At 30.4% G+C, this 19,738-nt stretch overlaps 4 protein-coding genes across 4 annotated transcripts; 3 read left to right on the forward strand and 1 right to left on the reverse strand.

Moving 5' to 3' along the window:
• Window positions 1–1,125: 1,125 nt before the first annotated feature.
• Window positions 1,126–8,837, forward strand: Phum_PHUM129420 (voltage-gated ion channel, putative; the record flags this gene model as incomplete). Its single annotated transcript, XM_002424402.1, has 22 exons — window positions 1,126–1,637; window positions 1,724–1,852; window positions 1,926–2,113; window positions 2,207–2,412; window positions 2,485–2,874; window positions 2,953–3,282; window positions 3,363–3,769; window positions 4,091–4,213; window positions 4,340–4,513; window positions 4,590–4,769; window positions 4,855–5,107; window positions 5,187–5,354; window positions 5,432–5,640; window positions 5,779–5,899; window positions 6,411–6,710; window positions 6,811–7,005; window positions 7,087–7,294; window positions 7,378–7,694; window positions 7,776–7,966; window positions 8,043–8,205; window positions 8,292–8,491; window positions 8,513–8,837. The coding sequence occupies 22 exons, from the start codon at window positions 1,126–1,128 to the stop codon at window positions 8,835–8,837; spliced, it is 5,289 nt and encodes a 1,762-aa protein (XP_002424447.1).
• Window positions 8,838–10,284: 1,447 nt separating this feature from the next.
• Window positions 10,285–11,235, reverse strand: Phum_PHUM129430 (mediator complex subunit, putative; the record flags this gene model as incomplete). The annotated part of the gene is made up of 3 exons (XM_002424403.1): window positions 10,285–10,457; window positions 10,541–11,064; window positions 11,165–11,235. The coding sequence occupies 3 exons, from the start codon at window positions 11,233–11,235 to the stop codon at window positions 10,285–10,287; spliced, it is 768 nt and encodes a 255-aa protein (XP_002424448.1).
• Window positions 11,236–13,833: 2,598 nt separating this feature from the next.
• Window positions 13,834–14,433, forward strand: Phum_PHUM129440 (protein lin-32, putative; the record flags this gene model as incomplete). Its single annotated transcript, XM_002424404.1, has 2 exons — window positions 13,834–13,964; window positions 14,058–14,433. The coding sequence occupies 2 exons, from the start codon at window positions 13,834–13,836 to the stop codon at window positions 14,431–14,433; spliced, it is 507 nt and encodes a 168-aa protein (XP_002424449.1).
• A 916-nt stretch (window positions 14,434–15,349) lies between these two features.
• Phum_PHUM129450 (Regulator of nonsense transcripts 3A, putative) lies at window positions 15,350–19,011 on the forward strand (the record flags this gene model as incomplete). The annotated part of the gene is made up of 6 exons (XM_002424405.1): window positions 15,350–15,505; window positions 15,737–15,950; window positions 16,025–16,213; window positions 16,330–16,706; window positions 16,787–17,713; window positions 18,712–19,011. The coding sequence occupies 6 exons, from the start codon at window positions 15,350–15,352 to the stop codon at window positions 19,009–19,011; spliced, it is 2,163 nt and encodes a 720-aa protein (XP_002424450.1).
• Between the last annotated feature and the right edge of the window lie 727 nt (window positions 19,012–19,738).

The following is a 19,738-nucleotide window of genomic DNA, read 5'->3' on the forward strand; positions in this document are numbered from 1 at the left end:
AAAGAAAATTATTTTTTGAATTATTAAAAATACCAAAGCACCCACAAATTAGTTAGTATTGTTAGTATTTTAAATATTTTTTTAAAAAAAAGTTAAATTATTATGATTGAGAATTATTATGTTTATAATAATTTTGTTTGTTTGTTTGTTTGTTTAATAATTATTTTAAAATAAGTAAATTCAAATTGCAATTGAAAAAAAAAAAAAACTTTTTTTTGCTTGTTCTTTGTGTTTTGTATCAAGAGCCATTTTAAGAAAGAAACTATAAAAATATCAAAATTTGTTTTTAATGGAAGTTTTCCAACTATTTGAATAGTTTTTCATTTTCTGTTCTTGCTTTTGTTTTTCAACAGCAATGAATGAAACATTTTCTTTTTTTTTTCAAATTAAAATAAATTTATAGGTGTGTGTGTGTGTGTAAATGTGTGTGAGTGTGTGGGTATGTGTGTGTGTGTATGTGTGTTAAAACATTTTAAACTGTTTTTTTAAATTTCAAACGTATTTTATGAGACTTCTGGTTGATTATAAACTTAAAAGTAATTTATTATCAGAAACTTAAAATAAATTTCTATAAAATTATTCATTTCAATGAGAAAATTTTACCATAAAAATTCAACCATAAAATTGAACTTTGTACTTACTTTAATGAGATTCAATATACATTCAATAAATTTAATAAAATAAGTACTTTTCATATATATATAAACGAATGGAAGAATAAATATATATTGATAATTACCTTTTGATGAGAAAATATAAATATTTTTGGCGGATTCATATTAAAAACCACAAAATCACTCGAACAAAAAATCATCTCGCAATTCACGAGATTTTCCGCGCTCTTATGGGATCGATTTCAGAACGACAACCTTTTCTTTTTAGTTAACTTTCGTCTGCTTTTTATTAAACTCTTTGGAATTCTAGAACATTGTTCCATGTAAAGTTTTTTTTTGTTAACTTTTTATAAATGAAGTGACAATGTTATTTAAATACGTAGATATTTATATTTAGCTTATAAAAATGAATAACAATTGGTTTGAAAAAGTCATTTTGTTTTAAAATTAATTATAATTAAATATTTTTTTGAGGTTTAATTGATTGATTTTTATCACACGCCCATAGAAAATGTTAGGACGAAAGCAAAGTTTGAAGGGTGAACCCATTTTGGCGGATTACGGACCTGAAGAATCGTTAAACGAAAGCGCTGATGTTGAATGGGTTAATTTAATATGGGTACGACGTTTAATGAGAGGTTGTGCTTTATTAAGTTTGGTATCCGTCAGCATGAATACACCTAAAACTTTTAACAAATACAATTCACTACAGTACATAACATTTTGTTGCGACCTCTTCGTTACTTTTCTCTTTACTGCCGAAATGATTGCCAAAATGCACATTAGAGGTATTTTAAAAGGTGATGTACCTTATTTAAAAGATCGATGGTGCCAATTTGATGCTAGCATGGTATTCTTCCATTGGGTATCCGTCATATTGCAAATGTTTGAAATGCTGGGAATCGCTCCACAATTTAGTTATTTGTCCATTTTACGAGCACCCAGACCATTGATCATGATACGATTTATTCGAGTCTTTTTGAAATTTTCAATGCCAAAATCAAGGATCAATCAAATATTTAAGTAAGTTTACAATTGTATTCATTGTTCGATTAACATTAAATTATTTTTTTAAAGTATACTAATCATATGTGAATTTTATTTTTCAGGCGATCCAGCCAACAGATTTACAATGTCACACTATTTTTTTTATTTTTTATGTCATTATATGGTCTGCTTGGAGTTCAATTTTTTGGAGAATTGACAAATCACTGCGTTTTGAATACCACCGATCCCAAGTAAGTTTTTTACTTTCTATTTTTATTTTATTTTTATTATTTTTTAAAATTAATTCACAACTTTTTTTTTTAGCTACATCACAATCAACAACTTGGCCATTCCTGATACATTTTGTTCTAAAGATCCTGATTCAGGGTATCAGTGTCCAGCTGGAATGAAATGCATGAAATTAGATTTGTCTCGATATATAATGGGATTCAATGGTTTCGATGAATTTGGAACGAGTATTTTTACAGTTTATCAAGCTGCATCTCAAGAAGGTAAAATTATTATAATTTGAAATAACTTAAATTAACAAAAAAAAAAAAAAAAAAATTTTTTTTAATAATTTATTTATTTTTTATTTAATTTAGGTTGGGTTTTTATTATGTTTCGAGCAATCGATTCGCTTCCAAGCTGGAGAGCTGCTTTTTATTTCTCTACAATGATTTTCTTTCTCGCATGGCTTGTGAAAAATGTTTTCATTGCTGTCATTACTGAAACATTTAATGAAATAAGAGTTCAATTTCAACAAATGTGGGGAGTCCGCGGTCAAATCACAAAATGTTCTGCTTCTCAGGTAAATAATTTTTATTTATAATCAAATTAATTTTCTCGTTATTTAACTTCACAAATATAATTTTTTTAAAAGATATTAACCGGAGATGATATGGGATGGAAATTAGTGACATTAGACGAAAGTAAACATGGAGGCTCTGCTCCACCATTTTGCTTGACAGTTTTAAGATCAGCATCATTTAGATTGTTAATGATGGGGATTATATTGGCGAATGGCGTCGTCACAGCCACAATGAGATTCATGCATGATGAAACGCCACGTTACGAATTTTATAAAAATTATTATTACATTGAAATTGCATTTACAATATTTTTAAATTTGGAAACTCTTTTCAAAATATGGTGTTTGGGATTTCGAGGATATTTCAAACATTCAATTCATAAATTTGAATTGCTTTTGGCTCTTGGTACAACAATTCACATACTACCCGGATGCTATTTATCTGGATTTACTTATTTTCAAGTTTGTGGATTTTTATTATTTACTACTCATCATGACCTAATTTTATATGTTATTTCATTTTAAAATTATTTCTTGTAGGTTTTGAGAATTGTTCGATTGATAAAAGCCTCACCAATGTTGGAAGATTTTGTGTATAAAATTTTTGGTCCAGGAAAAAAACTCGGGAGTTTGATTATATTTACAATGTGCTTGCTGATTATTTCATCCAGCATTTCCATGCAGTTATTTTGTTACCTGTGCGATTTTACAAAATTCGAAACCTTTCCCGAAGCATTCATGTCCATGTTTCAAATCCTGACTCAAGAGGCTTGGGTTGACGTTATGGACGAAACCATGCTTCGAACGAGAGAACAATTAACTCCATTCGTTGCCGTTTATTTCATATGCTACCATTTATTCGTCACATTGGTAAAATTTATTTTCAAGTTTCATTTTTTTAAGTAAAAACAATCTTTAAACATTATTAAAAAGAAAAAAAAATATTACAGATCGTGCTGAGCTTGTTCGTCGCCGTCATATTGGATAATTTAGAATTAGACGAAGACATAAAAAAATTAAAACAATTGAAATTTCGAGAACAACACGCGGAAATAAAAGAAACGTTGCCGTTTCGTCTGAGGATATTCGAAAGATTTCCCGATTCTCCACAAATGACTTGCCTTCATAAAGTTCCATCGGATTTTATACTACCGAACGTGAGAGAGAGTTTCATGAGACAATTCGTTTACGAAATGGAAGAGGATGATTATTCGGAAGGTGTTAAAAAAGTATCGGAAGTATTCGATTCGAAAATTGTTTATAGAAAGAAAAAACCCGTGAAAATTTTAAGCGACACCCCTAAAGTCCGACACATAAGCACGGATTTGAAGAAGGCCGCCATTAATTACATAATAAGGTGAGAATAATGATATTTTTCTGTATAATTTTTTTGGTTTGCTCTTAGATTGATGAAAACAAAACAATACAATACAAGAAAGTAGATTTGATAAAAGATGCTCGATTACAAAAACAAAAAAAAAAATTGCTTAGTGTTTTGTAAGATTAAAAATTAGTTTTAGTTTTTTAAAAAAAAAATTCACTTTTTACAAAAGTATGAGTAAAAATTGCATTTAAATAATTATATATTATATTATTATTATTATTATTTTTTAGTGAAATGCTTTTTGCTTTTGACGTAGTAAGCTTTTTTTTTTAATGTAATTATTTTTAATATTAGCGATTCGAATAATCAAAGGCTAATGTTGGGCGATTCGGCTGTTATACCGGTTCCTAATAAATCAACTATCAAACCACAGGGAACGATCGCAAGCTCCAAACAACTAAGAATAGATCAGAAAAAGTAAGCGAAAAGAAGAACAAAAAAAAAAAAAAAAAAAAAGCTTATAAAGGCGAAACAACCCCACGAATAAATAGTTTTCCGTTAATTTAATTTTTTTTTTTCTTTTTTTTCTTTTTCTATCGGCAGATCTCTGAGAAGAAGCGTTCGAAGCGGTTCGATCAAACTCAAACAAACCTACGAACACCTCATGGAAAACGGGGATATCGGAGCCATGAACAGAGTCAGCGCAACTCGGAGCAGACCCCAAGATTTGGATATAAAACTTCTTCAGGCAAAAAGACAACAAGCGGAAATGAGACGGTAAATAAATCAAAAGTATGGAACGGAAAGAGATAATTAATAATAATAATAATTGTTTTTTTTTTTTTTAAAATAGGAATCAAAGAGAAGAAGACTTGAGAGAAAATCATCCTTTTTTCGACACGCCACTGTTTGTCGTTCCAAGAGAGAGTAAATTTCGTAAAATTTGTCAAATGATTGTTTACGCACGGTACGATGCGAGGCTCAAAGATCCTCTGACTGGAAAAGAGAGAAAAGTTCAATACAAACGACTCCAGTAAGATTATCAGTTTGTATATTTTGGAGGAAAAATTCCCCCCCCCCTCCCCGTGAAGTTTGAATTAACGTTGTCTTATTTTTAGCAATTTTCTGGGATTGGTGACCTACCTGGACTGGTTATTGATCATGGTGACGACTTTATCCTGCGTTTCCATGATGTTCGAAACACCCGGATACAGAGTCATGGAAACGCCCGGACTTCAAGTTGCCGAATACATATTCGTCATTTTTATGAGCATCGAACTCGCATTGAAAATTTTAGCAGACGGTTTATTTTTCACACCGAAAGCTTACATAAAAGACTACGCATCCATGTTGGACGTTTTCATTTACCTGGTAATGAATTTTCAAAAAAACTTTTTTGATTCCTTCTGCTTAAATGAAAACGAATAAAATGTTTTTTTTTTTATTAAAGGTCAGCTTGACATTTTTGTGTTGGATGCCGAAAAACGTACCGCCCAATTCGGGTGCACAACTTTTGATGGTGTTGAGGTGCGTTCGACCTTTAAGAATATTCACTCTCGTGCCACACATGAGAAAAGTCGTCTACGAGCTCTGCAGAGGTTTCAAAGAAATTTTACTGGTGAGTAATTAAAATTTCCAGAAAAAAACGAATTCTGAAGATTGTACGGATGTTAAGAACAACCTTTTGTCTTTCAGGTATCCATTCTTTTGATCGTTTTGATGTTTGTCTTTGCGAGTTACGGAGTACAACTCTTTGGTGGTCGATTGGCGAGATGCAACGATCCTACGATAACGAGACGAGAGGATTGCGTTGGAGTTTTCATGCGAAGAGTGTTCGTTACGAAAATGAAAGTTTCACCGGGAAGAAACGAATCTTTTCCCAGTCTTCTCGTGCCACGTGTTTGGTGAGTATCGTGGAAATGGGGAAAAAACTTTTCATCATCATCATCATTCCTTTTTTTTTTTTTCTCTCTCTCTCTCCATAACGTTTTGTTGACAACATTTCCCCTCGGGAACGTGTTATTAATATGATTTTTATTCAGGGCCAACCCTCGACGTTTCAACTTCGATAATATTGGAGACGCTATGCTTACTTTGTTTGAGGTTTTATCATTTAAGGGTTGGCTTGACGTACGAGATGTTCTCATCAAAGCTCTGGGACATGTGAGTCCTAACTAAAAATCCTTCTCGTTAATTGTTGTTATTTATTTATTTATTTATTTATGCCCGTTTATGTATATTTTTTTATTTGTTTAGAGTACATAACCTGCATGCGTCACACCTTTTTCTATTTTTTATTGTTTAACCGAAAAAAAAAAAAAAGTCGTTGTTGCTCGTTACGAAAAAAAAAAAAAAAAAAAAAAAAGTTAATAGCGAGTTTTTTGCCTGAGCTTTTATTGGGAAGCTATACAACCGTTATTATTATTATTATTATTTTGTTTTATGATTTATTTTTTATTTTTAGTTTTGACTGATGAATCGAAAGGCTTCGGAAATGCCTCTGTGATTTATATGTAGGGAATGTTATTTAGGGAATGCGGACATCAATTTAAAGCAAGATAATAATAATAATAATAATAATTAAAAAAAAAAAAAAAATGTCGAAGAGTCGAAAAGAAAGGAAAAAATTCAAGTTGATGCATTTTTTTTTTTTTTTTTTTTCTTTATCCTACAGATCCATGCCGTTTACATTCACATCTACATATTTTTGGGATGCATGATTGGTTTGACACTGTTTGTCGGCGTCGTCATTGCCAATTATTCGGAAAATAAGGGTACGGCACTGTTGACCGTGGATCAGAGGCGTTGGTGCGATCTTAAGAAGAGGTTGAAAATCGCACAACCTCTTCACCTTCCACCCCGTCCGGATGGTAAAAAATTTCGCGCTTTCATATACGACATAACGCAAAATTTGGCATTCAAAAGGTTCATAGCACTCATGGTTATCGTCAACAGCAGTTTGCTGTGTGTATCGGTAAAAAAAATTTTATGTTTTTAATTCCTGAGCTCTTTTGTTTGTGTTTGTTTGTCGTTTCAAATTTTATTTTATAACTCGGATGTGTTTGTTTTCACAGTGGAGAGAAGAAGAGAGACACACGGATCCATTGGCCATGGTTAGCACGGCGTGCACACTTATATTCGTCGTCGAAGTTCTCATGAAATTCATCGCATTCACACCGAGAGGTTATTGGCAGTCCAGACGTAATCGTTACGACCTTTTCGTCACTGTCTACGGAGTGGTTTGGATCTTCATCAATTTTAGTTTGAGAGTATGATCTTCTGGTTGACGAACATGTCATTTAAATCACGAATTTTTTTTTTTTAACCGTTTGTTTGTTCGTTTGTTTCAGAATGATCTGTCGTATTCCATCGGGTTTTCCGTCGTCATTTTCCGATTTTTCACAATCACCGGAAAACACGCAACGTTGAAAATGTTGATGTTGACCGTCGGCGTGTCCGTGTGCAAAAGTTTTTTCATCATATTCGGAATGTTTCTATTGGTTTTCTTTTACGCCCTTGCCGGTACGATCATTTTCGGTACCGTCAAATACGGCGAAGGTAATTTTTTGACAAATGGAAGTTGTCGATTCGTTACAAAAAGAAAAAATTTAACATTTGGTTTTTCGTCAAAAAAAAAACAGGGATAGGTCGGAGAGCAAATTTCGAATCTCCCGTCACCGGTGTCGCCATGTTGTTTCGTATAGTGACGGGAGAGGATTGGAATAAGATAATGCACGATTGCATGGTTCAACCACCCTATTGCACCCCCGCGGATAACTATTGGGAAACGGATTGTGGAAATTTCACCGCGTCACTCATATATTTCTGTTCCTTTTACGTCATCATAACGTACATAATGCTTAATCTTTTGGTGGCCATAATCATGGAAAATTTTTCACTGTTTTATTCGAACGAAGAAGATGCTTTGCTTTCCTATGCCGACATAAGAAATTTTCAAGTGAGTGAGTGAGAGAGAGAGAGAGAGAGTGTGTGTGTAAATTTTAATGCAAGTTTTACCGAAAAATTTTTTCTTTTTCAGAACACTTGGAACGTTGTAGACGATTGTCAAAGAGGTGTCATACCCGTGCACAGAGTCAAATTCATTCTCAGACTACTCAAGGGAAGGCTGGAAGTGGATCCGCAAAAGGATCGTTTGCTCTTTAAACATTTGTGTTACGAATTGGAGAGATTGCACAACGGAGAAGACGTTACCTTTCACGACGTGTTGAAGTAATTCTTTGGTTAATGTTTAAAAAAGAGAGAGAGAAAAGTATGTAATTAATTTTGTTTCCTCTTCATATTTCAGCATGCTGTCGTACAGGTCAGTCGACATACGGAAAGCTTTGCAATTGGAAGAACTTTTGGCTAGGGAAGAATTCGAATACATAATCGAAGAGGAAGTTGCCAAACAAACGATAAGAACGTGGTTGGAAGGTTGTTTGAAAAAAATGAGATCGGGAAACATTGCCGTAAGAAAATATTTAACGCGTTTCCACCCCCCCATTCCCCTCCTCCCCTCTGTTTTGAAATTTTGTTTGTTTGTTTGTTTGTTTAGAAACAACAGAGTAGTTTGATTGCGGGTTTGAGAGCGACAAACGAGCCCGTGACAGAATTGGAAAATACGGAAAAGGAAAACAAAGAAACAAACGGTCCGAAAGATAGCGAAGGTGAAAACAAAGATCACGATGCTGCTCAAAGGCACAGGTTCGAATTTGAAAGGATGAGGATTTTATCATTATCAAGTCGAAGAAACATGTAAAAATTTTGTTTTTTCAGGGGAGCCAAAAAAGCGGTCGTCATACCGAGATCGGACAGCGTGGGAAGCGGAACGGGTAGAAAATTTCTAGCACCGACATTATCCGATCCGGCCGTGAGACAGGACAAGGACAGGGTGACGGGTATCAAACGGAGCACTCGTCAACCCGCGAATACTAAAAATAATTTGCCCCACGTGACGGAAGGATCGGAAATCCGTGACATAAACGCGAACAAGACGTCTATGCCGAAAATATCGAGCGCTTTATCCGAAGTTCACGATTGGTGGACGGAACAAATAAATTACGAAACTCAATCGAGCGACGAAGAAGAAGAAGAAGAATAATAATAATAATAATGATAATTATAACGATAATTAATTAAACCGGAAATGAGGGAAATGAGGGATTTAACGGTCCGTTAATGCTAAAACATTTAAAAAATTTTTTTACCTGGAAAATATTTTTTTATTACGCGAAAAATGGAAATTTATACGTAAAAATTAGTAAAAACGATTTATTATTATTATTATTATTATTATTATTATTATTATCATCATCATCATCATCATCATCGTCAACATTTTGTAGGAAATTATTTAAAACAAAAAAAAAATTCGAGAGTCGTCGCGTTCGTCGCCTTAACAAACAAACACACGCCCATTTCCCAATCCCTCCTATGACGTCATTGAAATTTGTCGAATGTGACGTCACACCGCGTCACATTCTTTTTTTTTTTAAAATTAGTTAACGCGACGTATTATATAATACGTATATTAATCCGTAACGTTAGACTGAATGCATTTAATTAAATTACGCCCAAATAATTATTATTATTATTATTAAATTTAGCCGTTACCAAAAAAGAAAGAAACTTATTTGCCATTATTATTATTATTATTAATAATAAAAAGAGCCAAGTTAGAGTTTAAATAAAAAAAAAAAAATTTATATATATATATATATATAAATAAAAATTGCATTTATTGTTATTTTTATTTATTTATTTGTTGTTAAATTAAATTTAAATAAAAAACAAATGATTTGTTGATTAGATTTATAAATTAAATTAAATTAAATGTCCGGTAGAACCTGTCAATTTTAATAAATAATAATAATAATAATAATAATGATTATGGATGAAGGAGTTTTGTTTTTATATATATATATATATATAAATGTTATAGATTATATGTTTTAATAATATGATTCGTTATGTTGTTTGTTTATCTGTTTGTTTGTGTTAAGTTAAATTAGATAAATAATAATAATATGCACATAAATATTTTTTTGTTTTCCCTTAATTATTATTATTATTATTTTTTGTTATTAAATGATGAGTTTTATAGATTATATGTTGTAATAAGTTAAATATGAAATTATGTTTTATTGTTTTAAAAAAGAAAAAAACCTCGCGAAATATTAAACAAAAATTGTTTGTGTTTGTTAAATGTAATAAATATATTATTATTATTATTATTATTTATTATAAATCTCAAATTATTTTTCATTCGAATAAATGAAGAAAGGATTTAATAAAAATTTTTGTTACTTTAAATTATGTTTAATTTATGTTTTAAGGTTTTTATTTTGTACTTAAAAATATATAAAACTTTTACAAAATTAAACAATCGAATATATATGATAGAACTCACTGTTTGTTGTAATAACTATTTCTTTTGTCGATTTGTCGATTTTGAGAATAATATTTTTGTACTTTTGTTAAATGATACTTTATAAATAATAATGTTTTTGTTTTTGTTACAGATAATAATAATAATAATAATAATTAGATCACTGAGAATCACTTGAAGAACTACTGCTAGAATCTGTCGACATGACTTCAACATCTTCTGCTTCTTTATGATTTCTTGTATCCATTGCTACGCTACCCTGATTTCCGACACTCATGTGTATTTCACCAGAAGGATGCCAAGCGAATTGATTCGATTGCGAAGCAGGTGGTTCTGAAATTTTTTTTTTTTTTTAAATTTATTTTGTTTGCTTTATTGAATAATAATAATAATGATAAAAATAATAATATTTGTACCTCCACCAGCTGAATGACCAGTTCTATGAAAATCTGATAAATTTTGTTGTTGTAACAAATGACCATTTAATGGTAAATCACTCAGTCTACCGAGAAAACCTAATCTCATTTCGATATCTGTCGGATAAGGCCTCCTGGGATCTCCTTGCTGCCATGTCAAAGGTGCACACACAGCATTTGAAGCGCTGATTCTGTGAGCAAATTTAATTAATTCTTCTGATAAAACAGGTCTTTTGTTTGCTTTTGCTATCGATGCTAGTTTTTGCTTTGCTTGAAAAATGGCTGTCGCTAATATTTGTTCTCCTTCTTTTAACTGTCTTTGTAAATTTCTTATTTCTTGATCATGCCTTTCAACTTCTGCTTTTAACGTTTCCATTTTTTTCTCGACTAATGCTTGCCTCCTTCCTAATGCTAATGTTTCTTTTATTTCTTTATCTTTCATAACGAGTAATTCTGTTAGCTGAAAATGTTCAGCACTTGACATTTTTTGATGCCTTAACGTAATCGTGTTTTCAATTAATTCCCTGACAAAAATAAGTTGTTAATTATAATATGTACAAATTTATTTAATCATTTTTTTTTTTTTCATTTTAGCTTACTAATAAATATAATAAAATTACTTACTTGGCTATGAGTTCCATGTCATCAATTAAAGATAATAATTTATCTCTAGTACTAACGTTACCAGACGCCATTTTTATATAATTTAATAGATTATGTATAACTAATTAATCCTAACATTTATTTCATAGAAAAAAATAAGGAAATGTATTATAATTACAGTGCCACATTTTGCAAGTGCAATAAACAAAACAGTGTAACAGCAACATTGACAAAGTAAAATATTATCTAGTTCCACGACGCGACGGTTAATTTTTTTATTTGTATTTTGCCCATTGATTTCGTAAATAAAAATTTTGGCGCGGAATCGACCGCCATTTTAGTTTTCATATACATTAGCTGGGCATATGCACTTAATGAATATTTTGATTTTGTACATTTTACACTTGTTTTTTTTATTTGGACGATTAATTTTAGGAAAAGATGGAAAAAACCGTTAATGCCTACCTTATGGAAGCATGCTAAAGAGATATTCTACTTTATATCTTATAAAAAATGCTGTAAATGTACAATTAAAAAAAGCACATGAATTGTCTTTGGGAATTAAATTTTTGTAAAACCTTATAAAAGTGTGACATATTTAAATTTCATGTAAATCTGAAGTCTTTGGATTGAAAGAATGTAGTAAATCATGAAATAAATCTTGTAATTTTTATAAATCTTTAAATTTATTTGTGATTTTAATATCAAATCATAATTTGCTATTATTTCAATAATTTTATTGAAATTTCTTTCTTCATTAGGTAGTTGAATTGCATTTGAAATGAATATTTATTAAAACAATTAGATCAAAATGAATTCCAGTTTTAATACAGTTTTTTTCTTTTTTTTCCAGCGTTTGTGAAAATATAAGAATTTTCATTCCAGCACTGTTAAATAAGGCCCTATCGGAATCCAGCAAGCTGTTACCATAAAATCAATAGCAAAAATGACTTTCCACCAAGGGAAGAAAAACTCTTTATTAAACATTTTATTTAACTTGTTATAATGTTTTTATTTCAAAACGTTTCAAACATGTGTAATTCTTGATAATAAAAAAAAAGAAGAAATCCTAAAAACATGTCCTCCTTCTCCTCCTCCTCCTCATCATCATCATCATCATTGAAACTACCATCTTAAAAATATAATTTAAACATTTAAATGAATTCAAAAAAAATGAAATCAACATAACAAATATCATTATCAGGTGGTACTACTTTATCAAAATGATAAAACCTTTCACAAACCACCTCACCATCCACCACCACCCCCCTTCTTTCCCCCAAGTAGAAAACTATTCAAATTCATCATTTTAAATTTTTTTGTTGGCCACAAACTAACTGAACAAAAAATTTTTTTAACCTCATATTAAAATTCAGGATTCAACAAAAAAATGTAATTAAATCAATTAGTGACACGACAACAACAACAACAACAACAACAACAACAACAACCAAAACCCCTTTTTCAATATATATTTCATACCCTAATCTCTCTCTCTCTCTCTCTCTCAATGTTTTCATTTAAAAATGATTAAGAATCCAACACCTAACCAAGTCAAATTAATTTTTTTCTTTTATATACGATTAAGGGGATGAATCCCCTCCTCGACACCCTCAAATAATAAAATACTTAATATATGCGAAAAATATGTCACTAATCAATCCGATTTGCTCTATATATATATAAACGTAAACTTATTTTCTAGGGGTTGTTATTACGAATGGGTTTTATTATTTAATAAAACGGCACGTTATATATATTTATATATATAATGTGCCTTCGTAAATGATATCGATAGTTATTTAATTGGGAACACGTGCAGAATAAAGTTATTGAAAGTCAAAAAAAAAAAAAAAAAAAAAATGAAAGAATATTCAATCGAATTAGAAACAGTTTCCGGATTTATGAAAAAAAAAAAAAATTTTTTTTTTTTTTTTTTTAATTAAATCCGCTTAATTGTTTTCCACCAAATAAGGGATGATGAATGGGGATGATTTTTTCACAATAATAATAATTTTTTTAATATTAAATTTATATATTTGACGGGGTGGGGTGGGATGGAGTGTAAGTTTACACGCGCAAAAAATTATTATTATCATTATCATTATTATTATTTTTTAAGTTGAGTTTTAATATCCGGAATAAGACAAAAAAAAAAAAAGGAAAAAAAAAATTAAACATTATTTTTCGTATGGTTTGAAATAACCAATCAAAAGTAAGGAATTACGTAATAATATTTTCAACCAATCAGATTCGTCAGTGGGAGGAGCTTAGCATAAGAGCTGGGAAATTTTTTTCAGTTTGATTTTTTTTTCTTTTCTACGCGGACGGAAAAAGATTATTATTATCATTTTTTTTTTGGAAATCGTCATAGAAGGTTCGAGATTTTCGATTTTATTATTATTATTATTATTTTTAATGTAGAAATTTTTTCGATATTTAAAAAAAAAAAAAAAAAAAAAAAAAATTATATTCGTGACAAATGTCAAATTATTCGTCAATGAATGGAGATCAGGGACATTTTTGGGAAAATAATTCCGTGGCCGTAAGTTTTTTATTTTTATTTTAAATTTAAATTTAAATTTAATTAATTTCGGACGCCATTTTTAAATAATTTTTTTTTTTTTTTTTTTTTGTAAATTAAAATTAAATTTTATAATTTTTTATAGCCAATAAATGCGACGGATCTTATGCCACCCGGATATGGAGAATTATCATCGTACGGAGCTTTATGGGATCATCACATAGCAGCAGGTTATCCTCCTATGACACTAGCCAGTGAAATTTGGTCGAGCGGACACGGAAATGTTTTACAACAAAGGTAAGAGAGACAGACAAAATGTCGAGAAAAAGAAGAAATAAAAATTTTTTTAACACGTGACATCGGTGAAATTGTCCGTCTTTCATCCGACAGGTTTTCATCTCAAAGAGTGTCGAACAATCAAGTTAATCAAAGTGGTAGTATGAACATAAACGGTACTCCGGTACCGAATAAAAAACCGAGGAGGAGAGTAGCGACGTTGGCACAAAGAAGAGCTGCCAACATAAGGGAAAGAAGAAGAATGTTTAATTTAAACGAAGCTTTCGATAAACTTCGTAGAAAGGTACCAACTTTTGCTTACGAAAAAAGATTATCTAGAATAGAAACGTTGAGATTGGCAATTACTTACATAAGTTTTATGGCCGAATTATTAGATGGCGGTCCTAAAAATGGACGAATAGATTCTCCCATTTGTCATTTTACAAATCCCAGATCCGATTTTCTACCTTATTCTCTTATACAAAATTAATAAACAATTTTCAAGGCAGACATTTTTGTTTTTAAATTTGTGTTGGTCGCTCAAACGAGGTACGAACCTAAAACAAAATTAAATAATATTTTATGTTTTATTAAAAAAAAATTTTTAATCAGGTTTTCTGCTTGCCAAACTATAAAACCCTCTTCCTGCGCTTTTTTTCCATTTTCTTTTTCGTTTAATTTATGTATTAATAAAGTTAATAGCAGGTTTTTCCGACTTATTTTCACTTTAACAAATTTTTAGGTTGCATTTTTTGTTTTATGGCAAAAATTTAATACCCTAAGTGAGTATTTAAGTGAGTATTTGGGAAAAATTTTCAACCCTTACAATAAACAAAAAAAAAAAAAATATTTTTAATTAATAATAATTAACGCGCTTTCGATTTTATTTATTAATAAAATATTGCTCAATTTATTAATCGATATATCGAGTCTTCCATTTATTTATGTATTTATTATGTAATTTATTTATTTGAGAATAAAAATATTAATTTTTAATTTTTATTTAAGTTTTAAACCTATGAAAATTTATAAATTTTTTTTTTTTTTTCATCCTGTAAATCAATGCAAAAAAAGATTTAAATTTGTTAATAATATTTTAATTATTAACTTATTAAGTTCTTATTTATTATTTGTACATTTCCGTTGAAAATTTTTTAAATTTAAAACAACAACAAAAAAAGTTGATGTTAATTACTAAAGTACGATATGATGATAATTTGAGTTTGATATAAGTTACAGTGGTGCCAACTTGAAAATTTCCCATTTCAAAATTCCCGTTGAACTGGTTAAAAAAAACATGGAGTTCCTTAAAGAAAATAACATTTGTAAACAAACTATGAAATTTCTGTGATGTAGAATGAAAAGTTTAATTGTAAAAAAAATTCATTATTATAATATCGAAAAACATGGAAGTTGAGGAGAAAACGTCGCCGGTAATTGACAGCACGGCTGAAAATAATGGGAAAAAAGGGAAAATTATGACATTGTTGTTTCCAGCTGAATCCCAGCAACCCGTGGAGGGAAAAGATGGTAGAAAAGATAAAAATCGACCTCAGATGAAGGTATATTAATTATAATTTTAATTGCGGGTTAACACGATACGGGAATATTTGAAAAAATCATAAGGTTAACGTGATTAGGGCACATGTTAGCAATGTATATGATTTCACATCATCTTTTGAAAATTACAACTTGCAATCGCATAACCCCTTCTTAAATTATATTTTTTTAATAAAATATAAGTTTCAATATGCAATTTAATAGTATCATGCATGCATAAAAAACGTTTACAGGTTGTTATCAGGAGATTACCACCTAAACTAACGAAAGAAGCCTTTTGTGAAGAGTTTTCACCTTTGCCACCACATGATTACTTTCATTTTGTTCGAGGAGATTTAAATTTAGGATCGCATGCATTTTCCAGGGCTTACATTAATTTTATTAATCAAAAAGATATATTTTCTTTTAAAGAAAAATATGATGATTACGACATTCAAGATGACAAAGGTAAGAAATGTATTTATATCATTAAAAAAATTGAACAGGAATTAATTTAAATGAGTTTTTTAAATAATTTACAGGTAGGACTTACCATGCAGTTGTCGAATTTGCTCCTTTTCAAAAAATTCCTAAAAGAAAAGTTTTGAAAAAAAAATCATCCAAAGCTGGAACATTAGAATCGGATCCAAAATATGTCGAATTTCTACATAAACTGGAAGAATCTAAAAATTTTATAAATAATCCATCTGAATATTTTCACGAGACGGAAAGTATGAATTTAAATATTTTCTTTTTAGTTTTCTTATTATTATTATTATTATTATTATTATTATTAATATTATCGAACCTGTGAAATAAATTTTAAAAATGTTTATTTTATTTACAGATCCGGCTTTGAAAGCGAAAGTCATAACTACACCACTCCTTGAATTTTTGAAAAAGAAAAGACAAAAAAAAATTGATCTCAGAAATGAAATAAGACAAAGGAAAAGAGAAGCTGAAAAAAGGAGAAAAGAAGAGGATAAAAGAAAAATGGATAGGGAAAAAAAAAAAGAAGAGAAAAAAAGTGTGGAGAGAAGTAAAACGGGAGACGAAAGAGGAGAAAAAATGGATGAAAAGGTTAAAGAGAAAAAAATTGATGATCGCGGACGTTACAAAGATGAAAAAAAAGATTCAAAGAATAAAAAAAATTTAGAAAATGATTCATTATCGGAGGAAAAATTGGATTCTGTGATTCCAAACGATCCAGCTATATTAGAAGTGGTAAGAAAGGCTTTTTTTTTTTTTTTTGTTATCATTTTTTATCCCTTAAAAGAAAAAAGGAATCGTTTAAAATTTTCCAGGTCGTTAGACGTTCTTCTGATAAGGATGGAAAATCTGGTGGAGCGAAAACGATATCGAAAAATGTTGAAGAAACAAAGAGTTCAAAAGCAACAAATGAAAATGAAGGAAATGTCGGAAAACCGGAAAGGAAATATTCAGATTTTCGCAGCGGTCGGATGGTAGAAGAAAAACAGCGTAAAACATTTTATAAAAGAGATGCAGACGATGGTAAAATAGTCAAAACTCAAATGGGAAATCGAAAAGGGGTGCCCGATGAAAAGGGTGACAATTACAACATCGGATACTGTTCGGATTTGAAAGAACCGAAAAATTCGGATTTGGATACCGAATCGAAACGTCACGAGTTGAAAAACGAAGTCAAAGAAACGAAAAGTAAATTCAGGTACTCGGAACAGAGAAATCGCGACCGGGAATACCGTCAGAAAACGTCGGATTTTAAAAATCCAAAAGAAATAAATAATTTCAGTTCGGAATTGAGTAATAAAACGAAGGATTCCGTCGATAAGGGAATATCAAGAGTTGGCAACAGCTTGAAAGAAGTAGAAGTTAAAAGTAAAAATTTTAATCTAGAAGATGGTGGTGGTGGTGGTGGTGGCAGCAGCAACACCGCATCCGATTTAGAATCGGAAAAGGAAACGATACAATCACGTCCGAACAGGAGGAAATCATTGGAAATGGAACGATCCGTCATTGATTCCGATAGGAGAAGAAGTAAATCCGTACACGATGTGAGCAACAAAGATTTTCATTTCGACGATGATAAAAAGGTTGAAAAATTCAGGTTGGAGAAAGAAAGAGATGTAAATACTCCCGACAAGGATTCCGTTCAAACGGATGACAATTCGAAAGAAAGCACGGAATCGGATAAAATGGACGACGAGTCGAAAAAAGCCGATCCGAGAGCGGAAAGAAGAATAAGAAACAAGGTAAGGTTTGAGATGGACAAAAAGGGAAGGAGGGAGGGGGTAGGGGGTCACCACATAAGGTATTTAGAACGAACAGGTTTTGTTTCCAGGTTTCTTTTTTTTTTTTTTTTTTTAAATAACTACTTAATTGTAATAAAATTATTTTCTTCTAGAGAATTCATCCCTGCGATTGTCACTCGACCTGTACATATGCGAAGGTAAATAAGGACGTGTTGAACCCGTTTTAGGATTTTTTTTGTTAACGTTTCCTAGCTTGACCACCACCTAGCACAACCACCACAACCACCACCACCACTACCACCACCACCACCACCCAATACCGATAATTGCCTATGTTGTTTATTGCCCTGACATGAAGTTGTTACTGTTTTTATCACATTTGATAAAAAGAAGAACTTGTTGTACGTAAAAAAAAAAACAAAATAAAATCAAATTTAATATTTAGGTCGATGATAAGTAGTTTTATTTATTTATTTATTGATTTTAATAATAGTAATAATAAATTTTTATAATTACAATTAATTAATTACTATTATTATTATTATTATTATTATTATTCAAACTTGTAGGCCAGTTTATTATTAAAAAACTAGTAGTTAATAGAAATAAGATTATTTTTCTTCAGCCATTACTTTTAATTCAGGTTCAATATAATTTTAACCATTTTTTTTTTTCTCTTCCCCTCGTCCCTTCCCTTAAACTTTGTGAGTCCATCAGCACCGATTGACCCCCCCCCCCTTTTTTTTTTGTTGACAACAGAGTCGTTTCCCTTTTTATTTTTTTTTCATATTAAAACGAATTTTCTTTCTTTTTTTTTTATATTAAATTTAAAGTTAAAAAAAAAAAAAAAAAGGAAAGAAAATTTCAACTTGGGTTCAACTAAGCCTTAAAGGTTGCCATATGCCATTACAAAAAAATTAGCAACAATTACTCATTTTGATAATAATAATAATAATAATAATGATGATGATTTTTTTTATTATAAAATCATTTTTCAGGATCGACCTTCAATCGAAATATACCGGCCGGGAATGGGAAAATTCAGCAAGCAAAGGTTAGAGCAAAAAAAAGACGATTCAAATGGTTCGAGTCCCACGGGAACTCCTTTTTCGAACAAATCATCAAATCGTTTCGGTTATAAAACGAATAAAAAAAATCAAACGGATAATTTGAAAAATGTCGGATACAAAAGTGAGGATTCGACGACGACACACAAAGGCTCATCAGAAGGAAATGGAAAATCCCATGGCGAAGTTCGAACTATGACGTTTACAAGAAGTTGCAGTAAAGAAAATTGACGGATTGGAAAAGGAAAAGAAAAAGGAAAATTTTTTTGAAAATTTGAATCATCAAAATCTCGAAATAAATTTCATTGTTAATTTTTTTTTTTTTTTTTTTTTTAATAAAAAAGTGTGATGTGGAGCCCGAAGAAACATGGATGGAAGAAGGAAGTTTGTAACGGTTTTTATCCGAAAAATGTTTTCTTACGTTTGAAGAATGATAAATCAAAGATAGATTTTCGACATTTTCTTTCTCCTCCTTTTTCTCCATTTAAAAAAAAGAAAGTAAAGATGATAACGAACGAACAAAAACAAAACAAGTTAATGAAAGTTTTCAAGTTTGTTCGTTTAGCGTCAGTCGCGAATTTTGAATTTTAAATTTCCGTTAATTTCCGTTAAATTTGATTGGTGGAATAAAGAAGGAGGAGGAAGAGGAGGAAGTTTGAAGGGGTCGGGGAAATTCGTCTTACGTTCGAGAACAATTTAAGAAAAAATTGGCTCCTCTTTATAATTTAAATTAATCGAAATGGTAAAAAAGTAACGAAATAAAAAAAAAAAAAATTACCGAATAATTTTCGAACTGGAGAATGGATAAAATGTATATGTGGAGAATTCAAATTAATTTTAACGGTTTTTTTTCCTCTCTCTCTTTCTCTCACACTCGGTGGAACAACCTGATTTGATTTTTTTTTTTTTTTGTCCTTTATCAGTTTTGTTTTTATTCATTATATGAATTATTTTTAAA

Source organism: Pediculus humanus, genomic scaffold (assembly GCF_000006295.1).
Source record: "Pediculus humanus corporis 1103172107475 genomic scaffold, whole genome shotgun sequence".
Lineage (NCBI taxonomy): Eukaryota > Metazoa > Arthropoda > Insecta > Psocodea > Pediculidae > Pediculus > Pediculus humanus.